This window comes from Cyclopterus lumpus, chromosome 4 (assembly GCF_009769545.1).
Source record: "Cyclopterus lumpus isolate fCycLum1 chromosome 4, fCycLum1.pri, whole genome shotgun sequence".
Taxonomy (NCBI): domain Eukaryota; kingdom Metazoa; phylum Chordata; class Actinopteri; order Perciformes; family Cyclopteridae; genus Cyclopterus; species Cyclopterus lumpus.
The window spans coordinates 4,376,238-4,402,715 of NC_046969.1; the positions used below are offsets into that span (position 1 = coordinate 4,376,238).

A 26,478-nucleotide genomic window follows, 5' to 3' on the forward strand; every position below is an offset into this window, starting at 1 on the left:
ATAAATAATTACAACTACTAATGTTGTTTTTGATCAAAGCCAGTATTGAAATATAAATATAATCATAGATGACTAAAATACAGCAAAACGGATATTGTTATTATGACATTTAGAATTGAAATAGTATTAAAGGCGAACAACAAAAGTGCCTCTTTCCTCCTTTTAAAGTCTGTTTCTTCAGCCCTCTGTGTGTGGTGAGGAAATGAAGGGTGCATAATATGCTTCTTTATGGGGAGATGAGATGTCTCTTTGATATCTTTGGTATTGGAACTTCATTTTACTGAGTGTTGTAAAGAATAGTGAGTCCTCATGTTACCAGCTGGATGTCTCCTCATCACCAGCTGTGTGTTCTCCTCATTACCAGCTGGATTCAATTCAAATCAGTTTATTTTATATAGCCCAATATTACAAATTATGAATTTGCCTCAAATTGGGATTTACAATCTGTACACATACGACATCCCTGACCTTTGACCTCACATCGGATCAGGAAAAACTCCCAAGAAATAGAAAAAATCCTTTCACAGGGAAAAAAGGGAAGAAACCTTCAGGAGAGCAACAGAGGAGGATCCCTCTCCCGGGTGTACAGAATGAACAGCATTACAAAGTTACATAAACACATTACATGAATATGACAGAAATGTATGAATAATGAGTAGTAGGCATGGACCACGATCCAGACCTCCACAATCCATGAAACAGAAGGAGGTAGAGAGGAGGGGGGGTGGGGTGCATCAGCAGGGCCAAGGCAGGAGGCATCAGACACAGCCAATGGACCCTATGAGACGTGAAGTCACAAAGACTCCGGGGGGGAAGCAGAGTTAATAAGGTGCAATGGAAAGATGTAAATTCATCCATAAATAGAGACAGAAGAGGAGATAGGTGCTCAGTGTATCCTAAAACATCCCCCAGCAGCCTATAAGCCTATAGCAGCATATCAAGGGGCTGGACAAGGGCGAACCTGATTCAGCCCTAACTATAAGCACTATTAAAGAGGAAAGTCTTAAGTCTATTCTTAAATGTGGTGACTGTGTCTGCCTCCCGGACTGAAAGTAGAAGCTGGTTCCATAAAAGAGGAGCTTGATAAATGAAGGCTCTTGCTCCCATCCTGATTTTGAAGACTCTAGAAACCACAAGTAGCCCCGCATTTAGTGAGCGCAGCTCTCTAGTGGAGCAATATGGTACTACAAGCTCCTTAAGATATGATGGTGAATCACCAATCAAGCCTTTGTAGGTGAGGAGAAGAATTTTAAGTTTGATTCTTGGTTTTACAGGGAGCCAGTGCAGAGCAGCTAATACAGGAGTAATGTGATCTCTTTTCTTAGTTTTTGTGAGTACACGAGCTGCAGCATTCTGGATCAACTGGAGGGATTTAAGAGACTTATTAGGGCAGCCTGATAATAAGGAGTTGCAGTAATCTAGTCTGGAAGTAACAAGCGTGAACCAGTTTTTCTGCATCTTTTTGGGACAAGATGTGCCTGATTTTTGAAATGTTACGTAGATGAAACAATGCAGTCCTTGAGATTTGCTTCACGTGGGAACTTAAAGGACAAGTCCCGATGTTCTCCTCATTACCAGCAGGATGTTCTCTTCATTACCAGCTGGACGTTCTCCTCATTACTAGCTGGATGTTCTCATTACCAGCAGGATGTTCTCATTACCAGCAGGATGTTCTCTTCATTACCAGCAGGATGTTCTCCTCATTACCAGCAGGATGTTCTCCTCATTACCAGCTGGATGTTCTCATTACCAGCAGGATGTTCTCCTCATTACTAGCTGGATGTTCTCATTACCAGCTGGATGTTCTCCTCATTACTAGCTGGATGTTCTCATTACCAGCTGCGTTTCTTTCACATTCATTGGCCTGCTTAGCTTCCTAGTGAACTCACAATTCATGAGGATATGGATTGTAATAGACAGAATTCAGTGTGATTCATACTTGCTGAGTGTCATAGCCAGAGTGGCAGCCCACTTCAGGGAGAGATCTCACAGTAAGGAAGCACAAGTGAAGCCAAATAGTCTCTTAATTCTGGGATTGTTTCAGATTGTCTTGAAAATAATTATCAGGCATTTAACTCTTTGTATTGATAGTAGATATTGTAGAATGAAGAGTACCTGCATGCATTCATGTTTTATTTGTATTTTATTAAATTATTTCTTATCTTTCAGGGCTCAACATTAAGCTTATTATATATTAGGTGTTTTTCTTTGTCCGAAAACAGAAAATATAGTCCTATTATCAAATGAATCATCTCTTCATTCACTCAGAGATTTAACAACCGGTCCAAAAACGTCAACATTCTAGATTGTTCTTCGTCAGTCGTCTACTGTGATTATTTGCAGAAAAAACAGCTAGGTGAATTTATAGTCATCAATATATCACTAGAAAGAAATCTAAAATGTCAATAAAATAAATAACATTTGTGATGAACACATTCCTTCTGTCGTAAAAGGCTCTCAGCAGAGCCAGAATTCCTTTGGTCGTTCTAAGGGAACAACATCATAACAAGTATTATTTTAATTATTATACACCAATGAAAACATGGTTATTATATATTTCTTTCAATAAATTCCAGCTAGATCCTACACACTTTTCAGCAAACAATCTAAAGTCAAAATTGAAGGCCCTTCAGTCACACAACTTGAAGCGCCTCGAGGCTCCAACTTAGTCCGAGTTGATGGACGTGTTGAAACTTGAAATGCTTGAAAAGGTCATATTATCTGCCCAGAGATCTACAGGAGATGAGATCTGAAACTGCTCTTCACCTCTTCAGTTGTATCTTCATGTCCACTGTCACTCACACTGTCCAAGGGAAGACTGGAAGTGTAACAGACGTTTAATCAATTATTCAAATGTCAAACTAACGCCATATTCTTTTATTCTCCAACTGAGCCAGTGTGCAGTGTGAACAAACTCAATATTACATTTGATACAAAATAATAAAAAAAACATACGTAGAACCAATCAGTGTGTCACAAAGCAAAATAATATACTGTATGTTCGGATTATAATTATGAAAGAAATTACACATTTTCCATCAAGTGCTCATAACTTTGTACAGTGTTGGACACGAAGCGTTTCCTACATATTGCTGACATGGTCTGCCATTGTGTCAGTGGAGCTCCACCCTTTAACCAGGAGAACACAGAATGGACGAAGCCTCTTCAGAGCAGCGTTCCACGTGTCGGGGTCTCGATCCCCTGGGTTTACCCTGAGGTCAAGGGTCAGCCGGTGCAGTGGAGGATGTGTCCTCAATCTCTTAGCGAACTCCAGCAGCTCAGCAGGCTGAATGAAGTTAGAGCTGTTTAAGATAGAAAGTTGGGAGTTACAAGTGAAAGTCCCTCACTGATAGAGTTACCAACCAAATGGAACTCAAGAAGGTTCTGACTCAGTCACTACTGACCGGAACCAATCAGTAGTGCGGGACATGTGGATACATGCACATACATACAGACCATTACCTAATAACTTTGAAGTGTACACCGTCAGTCAAAGGTTTCTACACCAGATGTCTAACTGACAGTGCTGTAGCTAAATTTAAAGAAGCGATTCCTTCTGCATTTGATTTAATACCACGTCTCAATGTGACGGAGGACTCCTGTGCTAACTTTAGTCCGTCCTAGATTGATCATCTGGTCGATAGTGCTACAGGCTCACTGAGAATGACACTAGACTCGATAGTCCCTCTGCAGAAGAAGACGGTGAGGCAAAGGAGGTTTGCTCCCTGGTATAACCCTCAGACCCGCAAACTAAAGCAAACATCACGAAAGCTTGAAAGCATATGGAGTTCCACCAATCTGGAAGAATCACGCTTAGTTTGGCGAGAGTCTTAAAACATATAAGAAGACTTTCCTTAATGACAGAGCAGCCTATTACTCATCAGTAATAGGGAAAAATAAGAACAACCCCAGGGTTCTCTTTAGCACTGTAGCCAGGCTGACAGAGTCACAGCTCTGTGGAGCCATGTATTCCAATAGACCTCAGTAGTAATGACTTCATGAACTTCTTCAATGAAAAGATTTTAACTATTAGGAGGCAAGATTGATGATCTCTTGCCCTCAACCACTGCCGATCTGTCCACAAGTTTAGTGGCCTTGGAATCGTCTGTATGCCCTGGTGTATATTTGGATAGCTTTTCTCCCATTAACCTAGACCAATTGTCCTCAATGGTTTCTACTTCTAAACCGTCTACCTGTCTCTTAGACCCCATCCCAACGAGGCTGCTTAAAGACGTGTTGCCTTTAATTGGCACCTCTCTGCTGGATATTGATAATGTGTCTTTGCTAACAGGCCATGTACCACATTCCTTCAAAGTAGCTGTAATTAAACCTCTCCTGAAAAAGCCCACTCTTAATCCAGAGGTGTTGGCTAACTACAGACCAATCTCTAACCTTCCCTTCCTCTCTAAGATCCTTGAGAAAGTAGTCGCAAATCAGTTGTGTGACTTTCTACATCATAATAGTTTATTTGAGGAGTTTCAGTCAGGATTTAGAAAACACCACAGCACAGAGACAGCACTGGTGAAAATTACAAATGACCTCCTAATTGCATCAGATAAAGGACTCATCTCCGTACTGGTATTATTAGACCTTAGTGCTGCGTTCGACACCATTGACCATGACATCCTATTACAGAGACTGGATCAGTCGATTGGCATTTCAGGTACCGCACTAAGTTGGTTTAAATCCTATTTATCAGATCGATCTCAATTTGAATTTGTAAACGATGAAGCCTCAAAGACCACCAACGTTAATCACGGAGTTCCACAAGGTTCTGTGCTTGGATCAATTTTATTTACCTTATATAGGATTCCTTTGGGCAACATTATCAGGAAACACTCCATAAACGTTCATTGTTATGCAGATGATACTCAATTATATATATCGATCAAGCCAGAAGAGACCAACCAGCTAGCTAAACTTCAAGAATGTGAAAAAGACATAAAAACATGGTTGAGCTGCAACTTCCTGATGTTAAACTCAGACAAAACAAACAAAACAAAAACACACACACCTGATGTCTAGTCGCTTCACTGAGCTCGGCAAAGGTCCTGAAAACAGCTCCGCCAGCACAAACACGTTCTTAGCTGTTGACACAGACAATACAAGTGAATATTTTATTTGCTTGCATGATTTAGAGAGCCACAAAACATTAGGATTAATTTGGAGTTGTGCGTTTGTTTCCTTCTTATGATATTCACTCTCCTTTTAGCTCAGATTTAGTCTCCGCCAACTGCGGAAGGACATTGCTGTAGCTGCTGAATGCCCCACTGTGTTCATACATACTTATGCGTGTTCATGAGACAACAGATCAACACGGCCTGAGACGGAAGAGCTGCAGCCAGGTTAGCTTAAGGTGAGACACTACAGGCAAACATTGGGTTTTCATCAACTGATCAATTTTTAGATTGTTTTATGCTTCCACAACATTTCTTTTTTTTCAGACTAGTGGAAAGAAAACATACAAAATACACAATATGGTGTTTATTTGTCTATGTAGATTTCTCCTAAATTCATCAGATAATATTTAAAACATCATTTCAGAAAACGTGTAACACAACAAATAGTTGTCTTATTCTAAGTAAACAACTTTGGAAGTTTCATGGTGATATCTATGAGTTAAAATGTGAACATAAACTCAATTGACGCGCTGTGTCCATTACCCCTGAAGCTGCAGCAGGAAGGCTATTGGTTTGATCAGTTTGCTTATTTTGTAAATAACCAATTGACCACAGAGGATTGTGGATTTAAAGTTTGATTAAAATATCCCTGAAAAACATCCATATCAATCCCATAATCTACAGGAGAAGGATCTTGACAAGTCATCATTTCTCATCTGAGGATCAGCTCAGGACAATAATACTACATTTTATTTGTGTAGCACTCTAAAATGGTAAAGACAAACAACAATACAAACAATAGACATGACATAACGGTAAGTAACAAAACAAAAAAAAACACTGAACTAGCATCACAGGCGAAAAGCAGATTTAAATAAATGAGTTTTAAGTGCTGTTTTGAAAGAGTGATGGAGAATGTCTGAGGTGATGGGGAGAGAGTTCCAGAGGGAGGGGGCAGCAATGGAGCAGGCCCTGTCCCCCCAGGTCTGATGCTTGGACAGAGTAGGGGGGTAAGGAGGTCTGCGTCTGCAGATCTGAGGTTGCGGGTGGGAGCAGGTCAGCGGTCAGAAAGGTATTGGTTAAGGGTTGTGAAGGGCTTTGTGGGGGATGAGGAACATCTTGAACTGGATTCTCTGCTGTAGGGGAGCGAGTGGAGCTTTTGAAGGACTGGGGTCATGTGGTCTCTGGTGGAATAGGGGGATCTGGTCTCTGGTGGACTGGGGTCATGTGGTCTCTGGTGGAATATGGGGATCTGGTCTCTGGTGGACTGGGGTCATGTGGTCTCTGGTGGAATAGGGGGATCTGGTCTCTGGTGGACTGGGGTCATGTGGTCTCTGGTGGAATAGGGGGATCTGGTCTCTGGTGGACTGGGGTCATGTGGTCTCTGGTGGACTGGGGTCATGTGGTCTCTGGTGGAATAGGGGGATCTGGTCTCTGGTGGACTGGGGTCATGTGGTCTCTGGTGGAATAGGGGGATCTGGTCTCTGGTGGACTGGGGTCATGTGGTCTCTGGTGGAATAGGGGGATCTGGTCTCTGGTGGACTGGGGTCATGTGGTCTCTGGTGGAATAGGGGGATCTGGTCTCTGGTGGACTGGGGTCATGTGGTCTCTGGTGGACTGGGGTCATGTGGTCTCTGGTGGAATAGGGGGATCTGGTCTCTGGTGGACTGGGGTCATGTGGTCTCTGGTGTGGGAGTGGGAGAGCAGACGAGCAGCTTGAGTTCTGGATGTATTGTAGTCGGTTGATGATTTTGGTGGACGTGCCGTACAGGATGCTGTTGCAGTAGTTCAGTCGAGAGGTGATGAAGAGGAGTATTTCTGCCGCTGAAGAGGAGAGGGGAGGGGAGGGGCATAGACGGGCAATGTTTTTTAAGATGAAAAAAGGCGTTTTTTGTGATGTGCTTGACGTGGCATTCAAAGGAGAGGGTTGGATCAAAGATGACACCAAGGTTACAGATGTGTGTGGAAGCAGGAACAGAGGGGCCATCGATGGAGAGGGAGAAGTTGTGGTGGGATTTGTTTAGTGATTTGGGGCCGATGATGAAGATGATGAGGATTTGTCGCTGTTGAGTTTGAGGAAGTTGGCTTGCATCCAGGTCTTTATATCTGTGAGGCATTTGCAGATGGTGGAGTAGAGCTGTGTGTTGTCGGTGTAGCAGTGAAAGTGGAGACCGTATAATGTTACCACGGTATGGCACTGACAAACATGTGCAAGTTTGCGATCGTTTTTCTTAACACAAAAGGGCTTACATTGTATTTAGTACATAACTTTGCCCTTTCCATGGCAATAAAGTCCAGGAGCAGCAAAAGCATGGCAGTGTGAGGGGTTTGCTTACCCAGCCGATTATGAGCCAGGCTAAGCGTGTGGAGGGAGGGCACCGCCTTCAGAGCCGCAACCAGACGCTGCAGACTCTCCTCCCTGTTGCTCCACTGCTCAGCGAGGCGGCAGTCACTGAACCGCAACTCTAAGGGGAGAGAGGAGAACTGACTAGACTTTGCAGTTATATCTAGGGACAAGACCAATAATGGCTGTTTGCATCCTTGGCCCATTCGGCTTTTCTTACCTTCCAACTTGCAGTCTCTCAGTAGATTTAGGATCTCGGGGAGACAATCGGACAGCTTCAGGTCCTCCAAGTTGAGACTCCTCAAGAGGGGATTTGACTCTAAAAGTTAAGAGATTCATTTTGGTTTAGAGTTTGACAGATAAATGGAGCAGGCCGATATTAGCTTTGTGTAGATCTATCTGCCTGTGTTTATGCCAATTGATGAGTAACACGAAAACAATAAAAACAGCAGTGACATTGTCTCTAAATACTTTGATATATACACAGTATATACATACACATGTATAACCAAAAATGTACTTAGACAGGAGAACAGAAACTGTTTAATCCACATTTGGTGGTTTAGTTTCTTGGCTGCAGAAGGTGTGTGTGTGTGTGGAATTGAGTCAAAATTAACTAGTGTGTGAGTGTTGATGGTATTAAAGGACCCAGAGTGTTTTTATTAGTGTATGGCAGTAAATGGAGCTCTTTGGCACTAAGGAAGAAGATATATTCGGCTCTGATATTTGAAAAATAGAGAATAATACCAGACTTATGCTGTCAAGAAGTCAATTCTATAGAGAAAATCCTCTAAAACGATGCCCGGTGCGTTGTGTACAACCTAGAAGGCCTGGAAACCCAGTGGTGAACCTCCCACATTACCTGAGAGAGTGGTGAAGAGCTGGCCTAAAGAGGAGCCGGTCGGTAATCTCATCCCGGCGAGGTGAAGAGCGCTGAAATGTGGAGAGCGCCTCAGCACCGATGTGACGAAGTGCAGATCTGTCTGGAGCTCCGCCACTTTGATGTCCAGCTTCTCCAGGGGCAGCAGCCCTGCTGGGGGCAAGAAGACAGTCATACCCTGCACTGCTTAAGTATTAGAGTTCTGTTGTTCTGATCCATTTTGAACTAACTCTTTAGAAAGGAACAGTTTAGGTCTACATTAAGATGACATCACGTGTTTTTAGATATCGCTTAAATCCACTTTGAGTTCACCAATTCCTGTTCTGGAATGTAGGACAGACACACGCTCGCAAGCAGCTACCCAGAAAACCTTAATGCCCACTTTTCAAATATTTTGCCTCCAGCAAACTCCCCGACCTTCCCTGAACGCACCACCTTTGAGAAACGCTCTGGACGGGTTCGTCTCTTAACACTTTTAAACCTGCTCACAGTGAAGTGTAACAGTGAAGTAGCACCTGACTTGTCCGACTCCACAGTTCTGGGGCGATGCGGTAAGGGGCGCGGCCCCCACATCAAAGTCTGGATCTCCGCGTGCAGGGACGTCAGGTGGGGGCTTGCGTCCAGCAGGACCTCCACGAGCCGGGTGCACGGCAGGACGCTGACGCTCAGGTCGACGAGAGAGCTGCGGGAGCTCTCAGAGAGCTGCTTCAGGGCCCTGGCCAGCAACAACACATCCGAATCCCTGAAGGTCACTGCAAAAACGAGTTAGAACAAACTATTCCTGACTCCACAACTAAATTATGCCGCCCGTCCTCTCTTTTAAAGAGATGGATTCAATACAGTAGTATCGTCCACAACTTTAAATGTTGCTTCAGTGTATAAGGGAGAGTTCTGGTGTTTGAAGTGTGGTTATATGTGCTACTTATCCATGGCCAGTGTATTAACTCCTGTAGAGGGCATTAGTTGAGGAGAACCAATACCAGAGCAAAGCAATGCACATATGTAGCCTAAACGTGAATGAAATTCAGGACTTAGTACTGGCTCCTACAGAGTATTTTAATTAGTATTCAAAGTATAAAGCGAGCGTTAAGGTTTGTTTTTTTCCTCACAATAGAAATCATTACCTTCTCTGCAGCAAAATGTAAAGGAAATCTAAAATCCATTGTCAAACATAAGTAAAATACAATGGTGATACATATTCTGCATGGACGACGCTCAGTTGTACAGTTTAAGGTTCAGTTCCACAGCAGATGGATTGGTCCATGGAGATTGTTGTGCCACCCCAATACAATGGCCCTAAAATGAGTTAGCTCAAGTTTGTGTCAACAAAATCAATAAAAAAATGTAGCAATGTTGCGGGCAACAATGGATGTGACTTGCATTGTATCGGACTGGAGGGAAAAATTCAAATTGGAATTTGTACAAATATATATCGTGTGAGTGTTAGTCTGATTCCAATTAGCCCAGTAGTAACAAGAAAACTTAGCATTTATTTATGCATTTCAAAACACTAGTTTGATTTTGTTAATCGACAGGAAGCTGTGCAGCAACAAAGATAGCAAGCAAGAAGACGGTCTAGCTTTGCAGATGTTTTATGAGGAAGGAAAGGAACTGCCACCAGTGTTGCTGATAGCGTGGGAGCCCAGAACCCCTCCACCCCAAAACTTACCGGCACGTTAATTAGCAAACTTACAAAAGCTGTGAAGAGTTAGAGAGCGAAGGCAGAAAAATGTGGGCAGGGCAGAGTTCAGCACTCGGAGGGAGTCGGACCCACACTGCCTGATGTCCAGACAGTCAATCCGTCCCCAAGGACAAGCACCCACCGGGGGTCCGCCACACGGGGTGAAGGTTCGACAGAGAACTTGCGGGTCCAATGTAAAGTTTGCTTTCCCAGATTCCTCCGCAGAGTCCAATTTGGAGCGTTTGCAGGGAGTGACTTGATCCTCTGAAGCCCTGGTCCCGAGACCTGAACCGCAACTGGCCCTGTCTGCACTGGCTGAAGCAGCTTGTGAAATGCAGCTCGCCTTCTTGCTGTTCAGTAGGTCCTTGAGGTCAGGGTTCACATCCTGAGATCCCCTGCCATGTAGGATCCAGGCCAGAACTATGGGACACTGCACATGTACCACAACTTTTTTGGCCACCCCATGGTCCAGCAGGCGATGGAGGACGTACAATGCAGTCTGCGTCCTCCTCTTTGATATATCGATGCTCTGAGATATGCCAACGCTCCAGATGCGCTTCTCGAGGAGGTTCAGAAGAGGCCGCCGCTCGGCGGTCAAACACTCAACTGGCGTAGTGAGCAGAAAGTGTTTAATACATTTGGCTGCCGCCCACAGGAAGGACGGTGTGTTCAAGTTTGTGATGTTCCTCTTGACGAAGGGGTTCGTCAAGCCGTAGAAGACGAGAGTAAAAAGCAGCCTCATTACTTCGTGTTTGGCCTCTTCTTCGGTGTCAAAGTCTGTGACCTGAAACAAAACAAGGGACAAATGATAACGTGTTCCAGGTGTCACTACAGTTTCTGAGATGAGTCTTTATTAAAGAAGACATTTGCACCTACATGGTTTGGTCCACACATGTCCTGCAGGACTCCAATCCACCCAGAGTGAGTTGACAACCCTGAGAACAACAGGAATAAATTACACATTTAACCGTGAATCAAAGTAAAAACGGAGGACACTTTCTTTGTGCACTTCCGGTGTTACCTCTCTGGTTGAGGGAAGGCTGGAGCTCATCCAGCTGACACACCGTCAGATGAGGAAGGAGGTCCTTAATGAGAGGCGTCGGAAGACCTATGGTAGGACAGATGGGTGACTTTAGGACGTCCCAACAGTGGACAACCAGGGGATGAGCATACAAGCTATTTCATTGGTATTGATAAGTGGTCTGAGCCTGTTAACATGTGCCCGTTAGGTAACTTATACCGGACAGTACGCAGTTATGGACAGTTATATTTATGTGTGACATACAGAGCTAGGGAAGAAGTCCCGTCCCTGTGTGTAACGTGGCCATACAGCTCATTTTTGAGATTTTAGGAGGAATCTTCTGAATGACAATTACTGGGTCGTAATAATAATAATAATAATAATAATAATAATAATAATAATATGGCCTCAACGTGCCAATTACATTTTGAACGGAGTAGCTCGGTGTAGCTGGTCTCCTCCGCTAGCTTCTACGAGAATAAAAGCGAACAGTCGTCGTAGCGTTAACTCGCTGCTCTCTGTGTGTGCGTGCGTGTGCGCGTGTTAACCCTTTGTGTACTCCGGGGCTCGGTAACGTCAACGTTAGGGGAACGTAGACCCCGTTAACTTACCGAGAACCGCCTCCCCGCCCAGAGCAGCGAAATGTCTCCTGACAGCCTGGAAGCATATCTTCTTTAGACATGGCGCCGCCGCCTTCGGGTGGTTCGCCATGTCCTGCATCGCTGTGCGTTATAATGTCCTAACGTCACATCCGTTACGACGCTAACCGTGAACGGTAACCGACGGACACAGCACAGGTGACGTCCATAGGTGTCCGGTCTCACTAATCGTCGGTGTTCGCTCCTCTTCCCCGGTGTTGTGATTACATGGCGGCGGCAGCCGCATTACCTCATTACCGCCAGCAGTTGGGGATCTTCTTCTTTGGTTTTAATTGTGTAGCCCACCAGGGTGCAAGGGACACACCGCCATCTACTGGACCCCCAGTGTATAACACCATGACTCAATGAAAAGGTGGGAACCTGGTTCCTGTAAATACTGAAATAAAGCCCCAGCTACGGTTTTTTATATCTCCTCCAGTTCTCTCCTCCCGCCACTGCTTTGGTCATCGTTTCGATTTTTGCTTCACTACGGTTAATTGTTTAAGTCTCACTAAAGCCTGCATTTGTGTCAACAAAATTATTGTTTTGTGCATTCTTTTGCATAAGTATCTGCTAAAGAAAAAGACCAGGCACAGGGCAATCATTTGAATTCCTGACAATTAGCTAGTTATGGGCCTGGAACTGACACTCTGGGCCTACTTCTATTAGTTTAGATGTAAATGTCTAACAGTGATTTCTACATAACAAAACATTTCAGAATTAACCAATTTTTCAAAAAACATATAACTTACAGGATTATTAACCAGGGTCTCATTTTCAAAGGCATTTCCAATTTTGACCCTCAAGGTTGGAGTTTATCTAATGACATTGTTACATCCCTATAATTACATATTTATCATCCATGTTCTTTAATAAAACCTTTTTGTATATGCTTGGATGGAAATAAAACTACAGCAACACAGTTCTTTTCTCACTTTATTAATGGTTCGTAAATTATTTACTAGATCAGTTAATAACAACTTTGTGTTAGAGCTGCTCCTTCATAACTAAAATTCCTTAAGTAACAATTAATAATTTAAAACCGGAGACTCAATATAAATATCTATACCTGCAAAGTTGATGGCTTAATAGAAAGTGATAAAATCATAAACATGTATTACTGATGACTGCCTTGTTTCAAAAAGATATACATTATATTAACTCAGAAGCTGTCAAAATAAGCTAAACTACACCTGGATAACTTGGCAATGGCCAGTGTGAAACATGTATTGTGACCATAACGATAGATAGTTTGTGGACTACACTTTTGATGCCTCTGAGTTTGGTATCTTGGGGGTCGCCATCTTGTTGTTTTTTAACCATAATTGACATGAGAGGGTGGAGCTACAACAGAGCGCTGAAAAACTGTTTAAGCGATTAACACGTTACAATTGCTGTATTGAAGAAGACTACAATGTGTACTGAGGGAATAAATCAAGAGAAGTAGAACCATTTTATATAGACTTCTATACAACCAGAGGAGACACCCCTGGTGGTCAGTAGAGAGAATGCATGTTTTTAGACACTTCAGCATTGGCGTCACTCAGCAGAACCGGAGGTTGCCGCCCAGTACAGATGCTCTTATGTTACTTAGCCTTTATTTGACCTCTTAAGTAGACAGACGAGTTGTAAATTGAATGCCACCTTTCATCGTTAGCATAATCAGCCACCCACAAATTGGCAGGCAAATTTCATTCATAAAAATGTTACAAAACGTCCCCCTCCTCTGCCAGTTGCTGCTCATCAATTACGTAGAACTGTTGTGCAGTATTAGTATTGTTAAATGATGTGTGTTGGATGAGTTTGTGCAGGAACAATGAAAAAAAACCTACAACGCTTAAACATTTACATCTGATTCTACAATTCATATATCAGCATTTGAGCTGCCAAGGGACTACAGATGTGAATGAGCTTAAAGCTACAATCAAATGGTGATATTTATGTTTTAAACTGGTCATGGTCCCTTTAAAACCAATTTAATGTAGGGAAACTAACCTGCACCACAGTTTGACGTGCACATCGGGACTACTGGTCCAAACAAATGAGGTGACTGAATTCATGATGGATACAACACAAATTATTCTCCTTTACTTTAATTATTTTTAAAAAATACAACAGAATAACAAATAAATATCAGGACATCCAGTGCATGTGGTCCTGTGATAGTCTTTTGAGTTCTTCTCGCTATACGACACCCTTCTGGTCCTCGTGAGAGCGCTGGTGGAAGACGAAGGAAACGGCAGCGTCCCAGGAGGCTTTCAGCACTTGGTCCCTCAGACCCTTCTTGTCGAAGCAGTGGTTCCACTGGGAGAGGTTGCTGGTACAGTCAGAGTCGTCTGGAGGAGGCCGGACCTCCCTGCCGTTCACACAGCGGCGACAGCGAAACCTGAGGAGGAAGAGGAGAGGCCCGGTTCAATACGTCACATGCATTTATGATCAAACGTCACTAATTATTCATGAGAAAATGAAAACCACTGTGGGCCAGATCTATGAACGTGAATCCGTGAAAGGATTTTTGATGAGAGCAATGATTTGATAAGGTGGAGATGTAATACAAGGTGAGAGTCGTAAAAACCAAAGAATGTATATAAGAAGTGGACGTAGTCATGGTTACATCATCCATTGGTCTGTGGACTAATGTTATGAAGCCTTGAGTTCGTCTCCATCTTGGATTACGGCCGTCACCATATAGGTTTTTTTGCAACCAATGAACAGAAGTTATCATATTTGGAATGTGGAGGAGTGACGTAGAGACGCCGTATACGTCCAGAGCTGCGGCAACAGGTGACCTGTCAATCACAGTAGCCCCGCCCTAAAGTATACCCTGCTTTATGGTCTGTTTGACTCTAAATGGACCATAATTTACTAAATTAACATTATCACCCTGGTGGTCAGTAGAGAGAATGCAGCTTTAACACATGAAGCAAAGACTTCCCTCGTACCATGCAGAAACCGCCGGTTTCTTCCATCAATGATATCAACCAGTATGTTAAATTATATATTTTGTATGATCCACAGATTTCATGTGTCCTAAACATTTAGTTTCAAACCCTTGTAACAAGCCAAGCATGAAATCAATGTTAAAAAGTCGGTGCTGTATCCGTGCTGCACGAGTCACGTACCGGTCATGCGTGTCGCTGGTGGTCTCCTCGTTGAGGGTAAAGAGTTCTCGGAGTTCGCCGAGGGAGAAGTGACGCTCCACGTCCTGCTCCTCGTCCACCACGCAGCTGCTTAGGGCTTTCTTGTGGGCCTGCCGCTGGAGGATCTTCTCCTCGATCGTCCCGGTCTGTCGACACACACACACACACACACACACACACGTCAAAACGTGGAAACCAAACCGGCTATCAGCAGCTCCCGTGCTGCTCCGACACATTCATTATGAGATCATTAACTGTGTTGAAAAGTTGAATCAGGAGGAAAAAAGTTATTTATACATGTGAAAATATTAATGTGTATTGCTAAAAAAAAACAGGCATTAAGCGTGCAATGTGTAATACCTAGCCACGTGCTCTAAACAAGAGGGCAGCATTTCTCCTCTATTACTAGGTCCATACAATCGAAATTAATTAGTTATCAGTTATGTAACAAAAAGCAAACTACTAAACTAACAGCAGGGCAAGAAGAACAATTCAACCAAACTGCTGAAACCCAGACTAACTGGGTGTACGTGTCGGTGTACATTTGTATATTAGATTAAATCCAAAGTGGCAGAAATGGGACGACGACTTGTCTTTCGCTTTTGTCCTTCCCGCCGCCAGGAGCCAACTATGGGAGGAAAGCGGCGGCTGCTCCAATCCTCGGCTGGTTAGCATGATCATTTGAGTAACATGACGGCAGCACTAAAGCCTCCTCACACTCTGGCCAGATCTTACACGTTGCACCTTTAAGAAGTGTTTATGTGCATCTTGTGTGTTCAACTGACAGAGAGCAGTCTGTAGATATAGCAGGTCTTCTTCTGGCCGTCTCTCCACACACGTGCCATCGCCTGCTCGTCATTGGCCGGGTTCCAGTCCGGATCAAACATGACGAGGCGATTAGCACCGATCAGATTCAGGCCACACCCACCAGCCTTGCTGCTCAGCATAAAGATGAACTCTGGATTCTGAGAAGACAGATCGAGTCAGATGTTGTTCAGCTGATGTTGTTTCTTTTAAAGCTCAGTGTTGTTTGAAACAAAGTTTTCTGACTCACAGATGGACTGTTGAATCTTTCTACAATCTTGGCTCTTTTCTTAATGGACATTGTGCCATCCAGACGAACATAGAGATATCTGCAGAAGACAGAGAAGAGGGTAGCCGCTAACTTTAACCAACATATCCTACAATACAGGCAATTAAATGGCGGTTTCCCAAAGATTACCTTCTAGATCTGCAAAGCTTTTCAAAGAGGTCCAGTGTTTGAGTGTAATTGGAGACAAGCACCACCTTGTCACTAGATGTAGTCCTAGTCATCGCCAGAATGTAGTCAAGAACCAGCATTTTCCCTGAAACATTACAAAAAAAGAGAGATGAGACACTTTTTTCACATTCACATTTACATTTGAGTGTGCACCCTAATTACAGTATCAATCCTACAAAACAAGCTGTGAACACACTGGCACATTATCATCATAGACTGTCTATGATGGACGAAGTCATTATGACGGCACCCATTGGTTTGTGGTTTTGAGCCTTCGCCATCTTGGATCTTTGACGTTGCATTTTTGTTTTTTGCAACCATTAATTGGAAGTGACCATAGTTGGTCTGTGGAGGAGTGACGTAGACTCTGGTAGCTGTCAATCACAGTAAAGCCCTAAAGCATACCATCATTTATTTTGACTCTAAATGAACATCATGCTGTATTGAAGAAGACTTGAAACTAGAGATTGAGACCATAAACTCATGTTCACAATGTTTACTGAGGGAATGAAGAGAGAGGTAGGGTCATTTTATGATTCTTCGCTACAATCAGACTTCTTTTTGTGCCTCTCTTTTGTGTGTGGCAATATCTCAAGAAAAAATAATAACAATGCTATCAGTCAACTTCATCTTTAACTTTGATTGTTTGTTTTGCCTCCTTTAATTAATTAATTAATTACACTTAAGATAAGAGTGTTGAGAGAGAGAGAGAGAGTCAGGACCCATTATATATTGTACATGTTCTTACCAGACAGCTGAGGCTCCACAGCCTTAGTGCAGTAACCGGGTGGGAACAGATCCAGTGCCCCCTCAAAGCCCTCTGCCCTCTCCACACACTTCTCATAGATGAGAGCCGGGTCTGGGACGCAGAACGCTGGTTAGTGTTTTCCACCAAGCAGCAGGTGATTTTACAGTCGTTGTATTTGGTTTAAGCACACTTACGATTGCACAGTTTCTTGAGTGATGTGATGGAGGACAGGGAGGAGACATTTATTTTGCCCTCTTGTAACGTCTCAATGGGTTTCGCCTGCCGCAGGAAGTGCTTATAGAGCTCCGACTGCAGAGGAGTCAGCCTACAGGGAACCCGTCAGAATGTGTTGACATATTTAAATCTATATCGTTCAATGCATTATTGTATTTGGAAGCACAATACTTTATAAGATCTTGCTGTGGATGTGCCTGTAGCCATATTTCCTGATTTAAATAAAGCTACATTTGGTATATGCTATATTTTAAACTAATGTATTTGAAAAATTCTGCTGAATTTGGTAAATAAACAAAAGGTTTTTGATTAGAAAACATGTTTTACTCAAAGTAAGGGAGTAAAAAAAGTGTTGCCTCTTGCCAGAGCCAAATCAACCTACCTGCAACACACAACCTGCTCGATTTTCACAGGAAGATATTTTGACAAGATATCGGATGTTCTCCTTATCAAGCACCTGTAGAGGAAGAACATGGTCAGTATTACAGGGGGTATTAATATGTGCACGATACCGTGTCTTAACTTGTTCATCTGTACACATATGACATCTATTGCTTCTGTCCATCCTGATAGAGGGATCCTCCCCTGTTCTGCTGAAGGTTTCTGTATGTATGTATGTATGTATGTATGTATGTATGTATGTATGTATGTATGTATGTATGTATATATATATATATATATATATATATATATATATAATTAATTAATGAAAGATAGAAATAACAAAAGCATCTTTATTCTAGAAAATGAAATAAGAATAAAAACACCCTGCAAACGTGCGTTGAGCTAACCTGTTGACGATGCTGATCAGCTCCTTGAGTTTCCCCTCTCCTGTCTCTCTGTCTTTACCACTAGCATCTGCATCTCGACCCTTGAGGATGGGAAGCTCAAACCGCTTTTTAAACTCCTGGGCTGTACCTGTCATCCAGGTGAAAAAGAAAATGGAGAACATCAGGCCAAACGACAGAAACAATCCAAACGTGTTTTAGCCATTTTGTACGTGGAGCTACTTACCAAGGATCCCAGCATTAACAAAGTGGACCAGGCTGAAGTACTCCAGCAGGTCGTTCTGGATGGGAGTTCCCGATATCAGGACTCTCCTCTTAGCACTCATGGCATTTAGAGCCTGGTATGTCTGGTTGTCAGAGTTCTTCAGCCGATGGCCCTAGAGCACGCACAACTATTACACCACTGTGTCAACAGTCCTCACACGACAATTCTGGAGGACAATGGATGAGCTGAAATACCTCGTCGCAGATGACCAATCCGACCTTGCCCTTGTGCAGAACCCCGGCGTGCAGTCGAAATGTCTCATATGAAATGATCAGGATCGGGGTTGGTATTCTCAAACCGTGCTGAGAGATGAAGTTCACTAAAAAACAAAGTACATTTTTCTACCTGGCCAAAAATGTAAATGACACGCTGCAATATTACCATTCAACTTAAAATAGCAGAAACATCTTGAGAATTAAGTCATGTCAGTTTTGATTGATGTGACTTTGGAATCTGTCCAGCTTTAAAGCTGCATTGACTCATTTTTGGCCACTTGGGGCCAGCAGAACAAGCAGAAAACAGCTGACATACTGTATACAGTGTATACCTAATTGTTCTGGTTTTTCAGTGTAAGCAGACACCGGGCGACATCATCATAAATTGGAGTTGTGTTTGGAAATGTGATGACTATTAGACAGACTCAGGGGAAGAGTGACCGCAAAGTAGCGGAGAGCGAGCCAGTACTCAACAGAGGTTGAGTTCATGGAAACAACACTGGAGTTGTTGTTTGTTCTTTTGTTTGGTTTTTATTTGCTTTGATTCAACCACAAGAGGGTGCTACATTGTGCTAAGCAAAGAAGGGTGACATACAGGTGACACGGATGATGGCCGGATTAGTGGAGGGTGCAATTATCATATAGAATGGCCGTGTGATGTTACAATGATTCCGGTTTGGCTCTTGAGCAAAAGGCTGTTTGCTTAAGCAGATGTCTATGAAAATAGCAAGAGTCTTGGTCTACAGACTCTGCTGTGGATACTGATGATGTGCTGGGAAAGGTGAACTGTACCTAGTTGTCTGTCGATCTCATCCTTTGAACCTCCGTCAATGGCCACCGGTGACACGCGTCCTCCCAGCCACTTTCCTACTTCATTGTACCAGTTGCGAACCAGACTGGAAGGGGATACCACAATGACCTTGTCTATCTCCGGCTTAACGTCGGGGCTTTGGCGCAACAGGGTCCACATGAGGGCGATGCACTGTAAGGTCTTCCCCAGGCCCATCTCATCGGCCATGATGCAGCCGTACGAATCGGAGATGCGTCTTCCCGTCACGCACTCCCACAGGAACTTCACCCCCTCAAGAGATAAAAAGACATCCATTTTCTATCTAAAATATATATACACACACACCCCAGAAAAAGCTTTACTTTAGTTTGTCAATATACTGCTTCTAAAAGGTCGAGAAGTACATTACTTCTCATTCCATTTTTAAGTTTCTGAAGAGAAGCAAAGTGAGGCCACTTCATTTATAGGATAACACTATTGTTATGATGAATGCAATATATCTTTAAATATGATTGTATTCTTCATTTGGGTCAGCAAAAAGGAAAGAAAGAATCTTGGCTTTACCTCTCTCTGATGGGGTCTGAGCACTTTTCCTAAAACTGGATCCACAACGACATGGACTGGAAGTTTATCTCTGGACAGGACAAAGAATGGCGACACGTTTCTTTATTTTACAAGAACTGATATAGAAATACCAGTGGATGCACAAGGCAGAGTTTAAATCTACAAATCCATATAGCTGATCAGAATCGATCTTTTAAGAGAACTTACTTTTCAGCTTTGATCAGGTCGTGAGCGCTCAGAGTTGGGGGCTCGTAAAGGACCAGAGCGTCTTCTGTGAAGGGATCGTGAAGTGCTTTCCTCACACCTGCACGCTTCAGGCCGAGTGCCCTGATTCCCAGTGAGCCTGTGGGCATTTCATCAAGAGGACAGTTTGAGTAATTATTTAGCCATTGCACTAGACATGAGAGAGAAGTGTGGAACAAGACAATTGTTACCTGTGTAATTAGGAATGGGGATTTTAAATGGCTTGGAGAGGATACTGCGAATAAACGCCTCCTGCAGAAAGGATTGTAAAACCAAAGAGCCAAGTCGGTGCATCAAATTGCAACTATTTTCACACGCATGTAGTTTGATGGTGCGCAACAACGCTTACATGTTTGTCCCCATCCATACACTGGGGTGGCTTGTTCAGCGGTGTCAGAGGCTTTCTGAAGGGAGAAATGTGGCTCTCTCGCCTCTCCTCACAACCTTTTCTTCTTTTCTCCTGTGAAAAAAAGCATCACACACTTTTTCTCTATAAATAAAGTGATTCAGGTGATGCTGAACTGAAGAGCGGTTGCAAACATTTCATAAGGTGTCGGGAGACACGTCATGGGAGATCTGGGCATATGCCAATATGCAAGAAAGCATCTCAACGGCTGGATTCATGGACAGACTTAGGGGTACGGGTCTCTTCGTGTAAGGACGCACCAGTGGGAGAGATCTGACATGTAACAGCTTCCAATTAAGCTAATGTACAACGTTAACGTATTGACCACGCTAATGACTTACGGTTGTCTGTGTCCAGTCCTCATCCTCACAGGAATCCCCTGGTTGCTTCCGTTTGGCCACCTGACTGGGTGCAAGACTCCTTCTCTGGGATCAGGATTGTAAACGATTAGCATTAAGACAGGAAGTTTCAACTGGTAGTTAACAGCCGAATGCAGTCCATATTGGAAATACAGAACAATAATGTGGCTTGCTTACCATTGCCGTTGTTTCCTATGCGCGGCTGTGAAGTGGGGGCTCCTCCGCTGCCCGTGTTGCTAGCATGTGAAGCTAACTCAGCCCTAGTTACCCACCAGCAGCTGACGCTAGCTGCTCTGCCGAGGCGCTCATGTCTGTGCTCCTTGTTTTACTCTTATTTAAAGCACGAACTGACTTATAATACCGATAGACATTACCAGTGAGTTATCATAGTCACCGAGGGGGATATTAGTCCCGTAGAATGTTTATAATAGCATTAGTTTGGCATGTTTAGCTTTATTCCGGTCGGTATTCAATTTCGCGCTAAATGTTGTTGCACTACGGCAAGTCTGAAAGGCCAAATGTACAGCTGCGTTATTACTGTAGCGTACCGGCCGCTATAATACATTGTTTTGGGCCGTAGACATCGTGAAAACATCGTTTATCTCCATAGAAATGATCTGATATTTTGTCAGTCAGTATCATTTACGCAGCATACTTTCAGTTTAGCTTTTGAGGTAATAATATTAGACCTACTTCACTTGAGTATTTTCACATTGGCCCATGCTACTTTATACCTCTACATCACGACATGTATCCAATCAACATCCGATTTTAAAATACAGAGACGATATTTTTTATAATTTTACCTCCATCAACTACAAAAATCAAAATGCTGCAATGTATTAATGCGTGAGCATTAATAATCACTCAGGCTTTAACTTTGTTACATTCTCAGGTTATTGAGTGTATAGTAAACAATATTTAGGCCAATGGATAAACATTTTTTATTATATATTGCTAATTTTAACCCAGTTCTTTGAATCGGGCTATCTGGACTCCTAAAACTATCAAAAGGCAATACATTACATATCATTACATATCATTTAGCGGAGGCTTTTATCAAGTGCATTCAACCACGAGTACATACTCAGAACAACAAAAATCAAGAAAATAGCGTTTCTTCAAGAAAGCCAAACTACAAAAATACCATAAGTAATACCATAAGTAAGTACCATTCAAGTGCCAGTGCTAATCTGGTTTTATTCAAGGTATATTTGGAAAAGATGTGTTTTTAGTTTCCAGCATAATTAGTTTACTGTGGAAAAGGAAACTAAAGCTTACCAATTAATTGGTAAATTGACAAATTATTCAAGGTTGACGTGAAGTTTTTTTCTAAGCTTTTCCTCAACTGCATCAGTCTTAATCATAGTTTCACTTTCCCCATATATGTCAGTTTATAAATGCTATAAGAACCGAGTGTGTTTTACTCCTGTCTTGTAAAACCTCATTTTATTTTACCCACACAATATTTTCTATTTTCTCAATGTATTTCCAATACACTTTATGCTTGTATGACAATGAGATAATGGGTGTAATGTCAGGCCAATACTTAATTATGGAGACATGAAACCTACCAAAACATTTCTTTTAATTGAATTTGAAGTGTGTTTGCGTAATCACAGATCACACTGCATACTAAACACACGATTCACGCCCAGCTAGAGTTTACAGTGTAACCATTAGGTGGCATCTTCCCCTTGTTTCCACCCAGGTGTATTTTCATGCCTAGCCCTACTGCTTGGTGTCACAACCAGGGAGCACACACCTTCTCTTGTGTGTGTTTGACATTATCAACAATGCACTGCGCTAAACTTGCTGCATGTGTGTCATCTCATGATGCTGTGGTGGGGCAAACTTCCCTGTGAAACGTCTGGTGAACACATCCAACTGTGTGCCTCCGGTCTCCGTGGCCCGGCCTCCTGCCTCCTGCCTCCTGCCTCCTGCCTCCTGCCTCCTGACATGGCCCTGCTAATTCTCCTCTCTTCCTCCTTCTGTATCATGGATTGTGGTGGTCTGGATCATGGTCCATCTATTGCTTCTGTCCATCCGGGGAGAGGGATCCTCCTCTGTTGCTCTCCTGAAGGTTTCTTCACTTTTTTCCTGTGAAAGTTTTTTTTCAGTTTTCTTCAGTTTTTTCTGATCCGATGTGAGGTCAAAGGTCAGGGATGTTGTATGTGTACAGATTGCAAAGTTTGTGATTTGTGATTTTGGGCTATACAAAATAAACTGAATTGAATTGTGTGAATTAAAGTGTTTGTAAGAATTTGAGGGTAAATGTTGGAAGCCCTGAGCCGTAGCCTCCATCTGTTCTGTGCATGAAATAGTTCAGATTTCTTCAGCAAAGCTACAAGTTATAAGCTGTAGCTGTTTCACAGTAAATTCTACAATCAATATATATCAAAATGGATTCAAATGTTCACTCTAATACCAAGTAGTCCTATAAGTCTTAACATAATATCAGCACTATTCACATTCTGTTTCTAATAAGAATGTAATGAATGTTTTACATTCAAATTTTGGCATTTCACATTTAAAGAGAAGTTTACTAAAGTTAGACAAACGACATTTAAGAATGTTTTATTTTTCATAATGTACAAAAATAGTGTTCAGGAGGTATTTTAGAATACACTATTATATACTAGTATATTCAAGATAATAGAGCGTCACGACAGATATGAAGACTATTAACTCTTGTTGTTGTTGTTTTAAATAGGCTGCTGGGAGACGACCTGACGTCTCATACAGGTGGCTGAGAAGAGACTGGCTCTCTGACCACAGGGCGCCTCACTCTGCAGCAGCACTCCTCCAGACCCAGCTGGAATCACTCCACAGAGGTGAACCCCTTCCATGCCACGCCCACGAGGGATCATGATAAATCGTAAGCACATTTTAAGGCTGATACCAGTGGCGGCTGGCCAATAAAGGGTCATCCACCTTAAGCCACAAAAAAAAAAAAGTATATGAAAATTATAATTATATTAATTATATTTATAAATTATACAAATTGTCAATATTTGTGTTTTGGAGATATGGAATATACCCGGTAATATTTGTAAAATAGGATATCTGCGCAAAATATATGCTTTTCCTGTACCTCCTCTCCGCCTGTTCTGGCCCAGAAGAGACGGGTCTAAGAAGCAGTTTAGCCTATTACTGATTAAAGATATAAATGAGTGATGTACAATTTAGCCAATCCGCGTTCAGCTTTGGGCTGAAGTCATCTGGCCCAAAAGCTGCGCGTTCTTGTCAGGCACTTCTCTTCCAAGAAGACCCGACCCGGTAAAATCAACTGGGACAGATCCAGCAGGGACAGTTATGGGAGTAAGGGTTATGAAGCACTTGTTGGAAGAATTAAGAAAACATGAGAACATCAGGGCACACGTGATAACTCCATCAAGCAGCCATATTGGACAAAGTGAACGTCGCTACCAGCTGGACGACGGACACAGGTGGAGGTGAAGAAACACAATGAGGAGGTGGATAAAAACAGGCACACTTTAACCCTAACAAGGTTCATAGGGGCATCTTAATAGATAAACATGTTCTATTAGATTGTTTATATATAGCTATATATATGTGATTTATATTTTACGATATTTATATTTTATTATAATATATTTATGATATGTATATTGTATATTTACATTAGATGGTATTTATATATCATATTAAACTGAATATTATTATATGATATATATATAATATATTAATATACTGAATTGTATGAATAAGATGTCCTTATTATGTCAGTGTTGGAATAAATGTTAAATATTTAACTACAAAGTAGAAATGCGTGTTTGATACTTTTTTGCATTAAATCATCATGTTTGCTGAAATTGATTGGATGGCCCTACCAAAAAAATATTCCACCAGCTGCCACTGGCTGATAAGTGTTCCTCCTTCACTGCTGTTACTGAAGTGTTTTGTGTACGAGTACGTATTTTGGTAATATTACTCTTTACACCACTGGCTGGAGTGTTGAGTGTGCCAACAGAAAAATTATAGGCTTTAACAAAGTTTGATGATAATTTACGTGATAAATAAATAAATAATCTAATAATGAAACTGACATTAATTCAAGAATGAAAGAAATACCTATTTTAAATTGACAATGTGAATTTTGTCTCTCAAGAAAAAAAAAAAGAAAAAAAAGTATATTGAACAAATTTGATTGTTTTTCAATTTTCCAGATGAACTGAAGTATTTGAATTAATGAATAATTCCTTTTCCTTATTCTCTTATTTAAATTGCAATATAATAGCAAATTAGCTTTCTAAAAAGTTTTGAATTCTTATGTTTTGACATTGTACTTCCTCGCTGTCCATCATACTCGCAGCTCTGTAACGTTCACTGTTTGCTTTAATTGAAATATGGATCCTATTAATTTAAAGATGTATCAGCATTGTGGCACCTCCTACTCAAAGTCGCCAGTTGGGTTGTGCTGGCCTGTAAAATCTTCACGTTTAATGAATGACAATAATAATGTCTAATTCTGATGACTATTATTCTAGGGACACACTCCAGTCTTTATATGCTTTAGAATATATAACATAATTTGGTACTTGAAGATGAAACATTCCTTACACAATATGGATTATTGTGGAAAAACATGAATATACATGGATACTTCATTGGTAATAAACATAGCCAGAACAGCTTTAATGCAAATAAACAATAAATACAATAATTTAAACAATAAATACTCTTAAATTATTAAATAAAAGCAACATGATGCATGGCATCAAACAGATATTTGAACAGTCAGAAGGCCTCAGAAAGGATGTTGCTGGTGACACACTGCATGGTACCACGTTCAGTCTGTATGTACACAAGCTGAAAGCACAGTTAGTAAGCACTGCGTTTTCATTTGTTTAAATCTGTGGCAACTCTGCGTCAGATTAATAAAGGAAGCATAAAACAGCATTCATCATTTTCATTAATTTCTCCGTCTTGTAGCATGAAGAGAGTCTGTTGTCTCTGAATACATTTTAATTAAACTTTAGGTATTTGCTGAAGAGTATTTTAGTGTAAGACGTGTTGACATCATTTCCCTAAACACAACAACGCAAACTAAATAATGTCTTCAATTTACTCTACATTCTCATCAGACCATAACCTGAATATTTACATAATTAATTTACAAATATAATATCAATAAATGCGGACATAAATAAATAAATAAATAACTAGAGTGTTGCTGGCTTTTGAGCAGTGACTTTACAGACTGCCGGACCTGTTTTGCGATATGAATACAGAATATGGGCTTTTAATAAATGGACAGTTGCTTGTCAAACTGTTTATGTACTTTTAGAGACACGCGGTAACTGGGCTTATTATTATTTGGACGCTTCTTCATTGTCTGTGGACATTTAAACTCCAAGGCAGGTGGGTGGGAAGCCAGTGAGGGATGATGACCTTCTATTCTTTTCTTCTTTTTTTTGCATTCAAAATGCCCGCCATTGTTTATTTTTGTCTTATTATTACAATATAAAGTACTGTCTATTGAGTTAATACATAAAAAATGCTAATAAATGTTTTATTACCATTAACCGTACCTTAAGTGTAGTTTAGAGTCATAACCAGGAATGTAAATAAAGACAGGGCAATAAGCTGGCGTTTGGGGTGGGGGGTAGTCAGCAGCAATAACTAAATGTTTTGCTTATTCTACATTAACTATTCAATCTAAATAAGCTATTTGAAAAAAATAACAATTCCATTCAAGAAATAATTTCTCCTTTTCTGCGATGAAGATTGTGGGGTAATATGTACAGAATGTCTGTA

At 41.7% G+C, this 26,478-nt stretch overlaps 2 protein-coding genes across 6 annotated transcripts; both read right to left on the bottom strand.

The window, feature by feature from the left end:
• Positions 1 to 2,862: 2,862 nt before the first annotated feature.
• On the bottom strand, positions 2,863 to 11,969 carry lrrc41 (leucine rich repeat containing 41). 5 transcript variants are annotated; one of them, XM_034531231.1, is made up of 10 exons: positions 11,658 to 11,969; positions 11,047 to 11,133; positions 10,902 to 10,960; positions 10,038 to 10,809; positions 8,860 to 9,096; positions 8,327 to 8,494; positions 7,685 to 7,783; positions 7,457 to 7,585; positions 5,015 to 5,087; positions 2,863 to 3,302 (listed from the first exon to the last, which is right to left on the bottom strand). In XM_034531231.1, the coding sequence occupies exons 1-10, from the start codon at positions 11,764 to 11,766 to the stop codon at positions 3,083 to 3,085; spliced, it is 1,953 nt and encodes a 650-aa protein (XP_034387122.1). In that variant the 5' UTR covers positions 11,767 to 11,969; the 3' UTR covers positions 2,863 to 3,082. The 5 variants fall into 5 exon arrangements, with proteins under 5 accessions (XP_034387122.1, XP_034387121.1, XP_034387120.1 ...); XM_034531230.1 differs by having other exon boundaries at positions 8,327 to 8,497; positions 11,658 to 11,958; XM_034531229.1 differs by lacking the exons at positions 2,863 to 3,302; positions 5,015 to 5,087 and adding an exon at positions 6,697 to 7,257 and having other exon boundaries at positions 11,658 to 11,958.
• A 638-nt stretch (positions 11,970 to 12,607) lies between these two features.
• On the bottom strand, positions 12,608 to 21,205 carry rad54l (RAD54 like). Its single transcript, XM_034531227.1, has 18 exons — positions 20,875 to 21,205; positions 20,680 to 20,763; positions 20,282 to 20,392; positions 20,124 to 20,184; positions 19,897 to 20,032; positions 19,690 to 19,759; positions 19,128 to 19,416; positions 18,315 to 18,439; positions 18,082 to 18,232; positions 17,859 to 17,985; positions 17,450 to 17,524; positions 17,028 to 17,158; positions 16,834 to 16,944; positions 16,047 to 16,170; positions 15,879 to 15,957; positions 15,610 to 15,789; positions 14,807 to 14,970; positions 12,608 to 14,070 (listed from the first exon to the last, which is right to left on the bottom strand). Exons 1-18 carry the CDS (start codon positions 20,875 to 20,877, stop codon positions 13,869 to 13,871), a joined length of 2,223 nt encoding a protein of 740 aa, XP_034387118.1. The 5' UTR covers positions 20,878 to 21,205; the 3' UTR covers positions 12,608 to 13,868.
• Between the last annotated feature and the right edge of the window lie 5,273 nt (positions 21,206 to 26,478).

What these genes read in the sequence shown, in the direction of transcription:
- rad54l (XM_034531227.1), bottom strand. An exon ending in GACCTGATCAAAGCTGAAAA is followed by an intron (nt 19,760 to 19,896) that starts GTAAGTTCTCTT and finishes TGTCCTGTCCAG; the next exon opens with AGATAAACTTCCAGTCCATG. An exon ending in ACTCAAGAAACTGTGCAATC is followed by an intron (nt 16,945 to 17,027) that starts GTAAGTGTGCTT and finishes TCTGCGTCCCAG; the next exon opens with ACCCGGCTCTCATCTATGAG.
- lrrc41 (XM_034531228.1), bottom strand. Translation starts at nt 11,766, where the DNA reads ATGCAGGACATGGCGAACCACCCGAAGGCGGCGGCGCCATGTCTAAAG. An exon ending in TCTAACTCTTCACAGCTTTT is followed by an intron (nt 9,097 to 10,037) that starts GTAAGTTTGCTA and finishes TCGTTTTTGCAG; the next exon opens with TGACCTTCAGGGATTCGGAT. An exon ending in TGTGGAGTCGGACAAGTCAG is followed by an intron (nt 8,498 to 8,859) that starts GTGCTACTTCAC and finishes TCTTGCCCCCAG; the next exon opens with CAGGGCTGCTGCCCCTGGAG.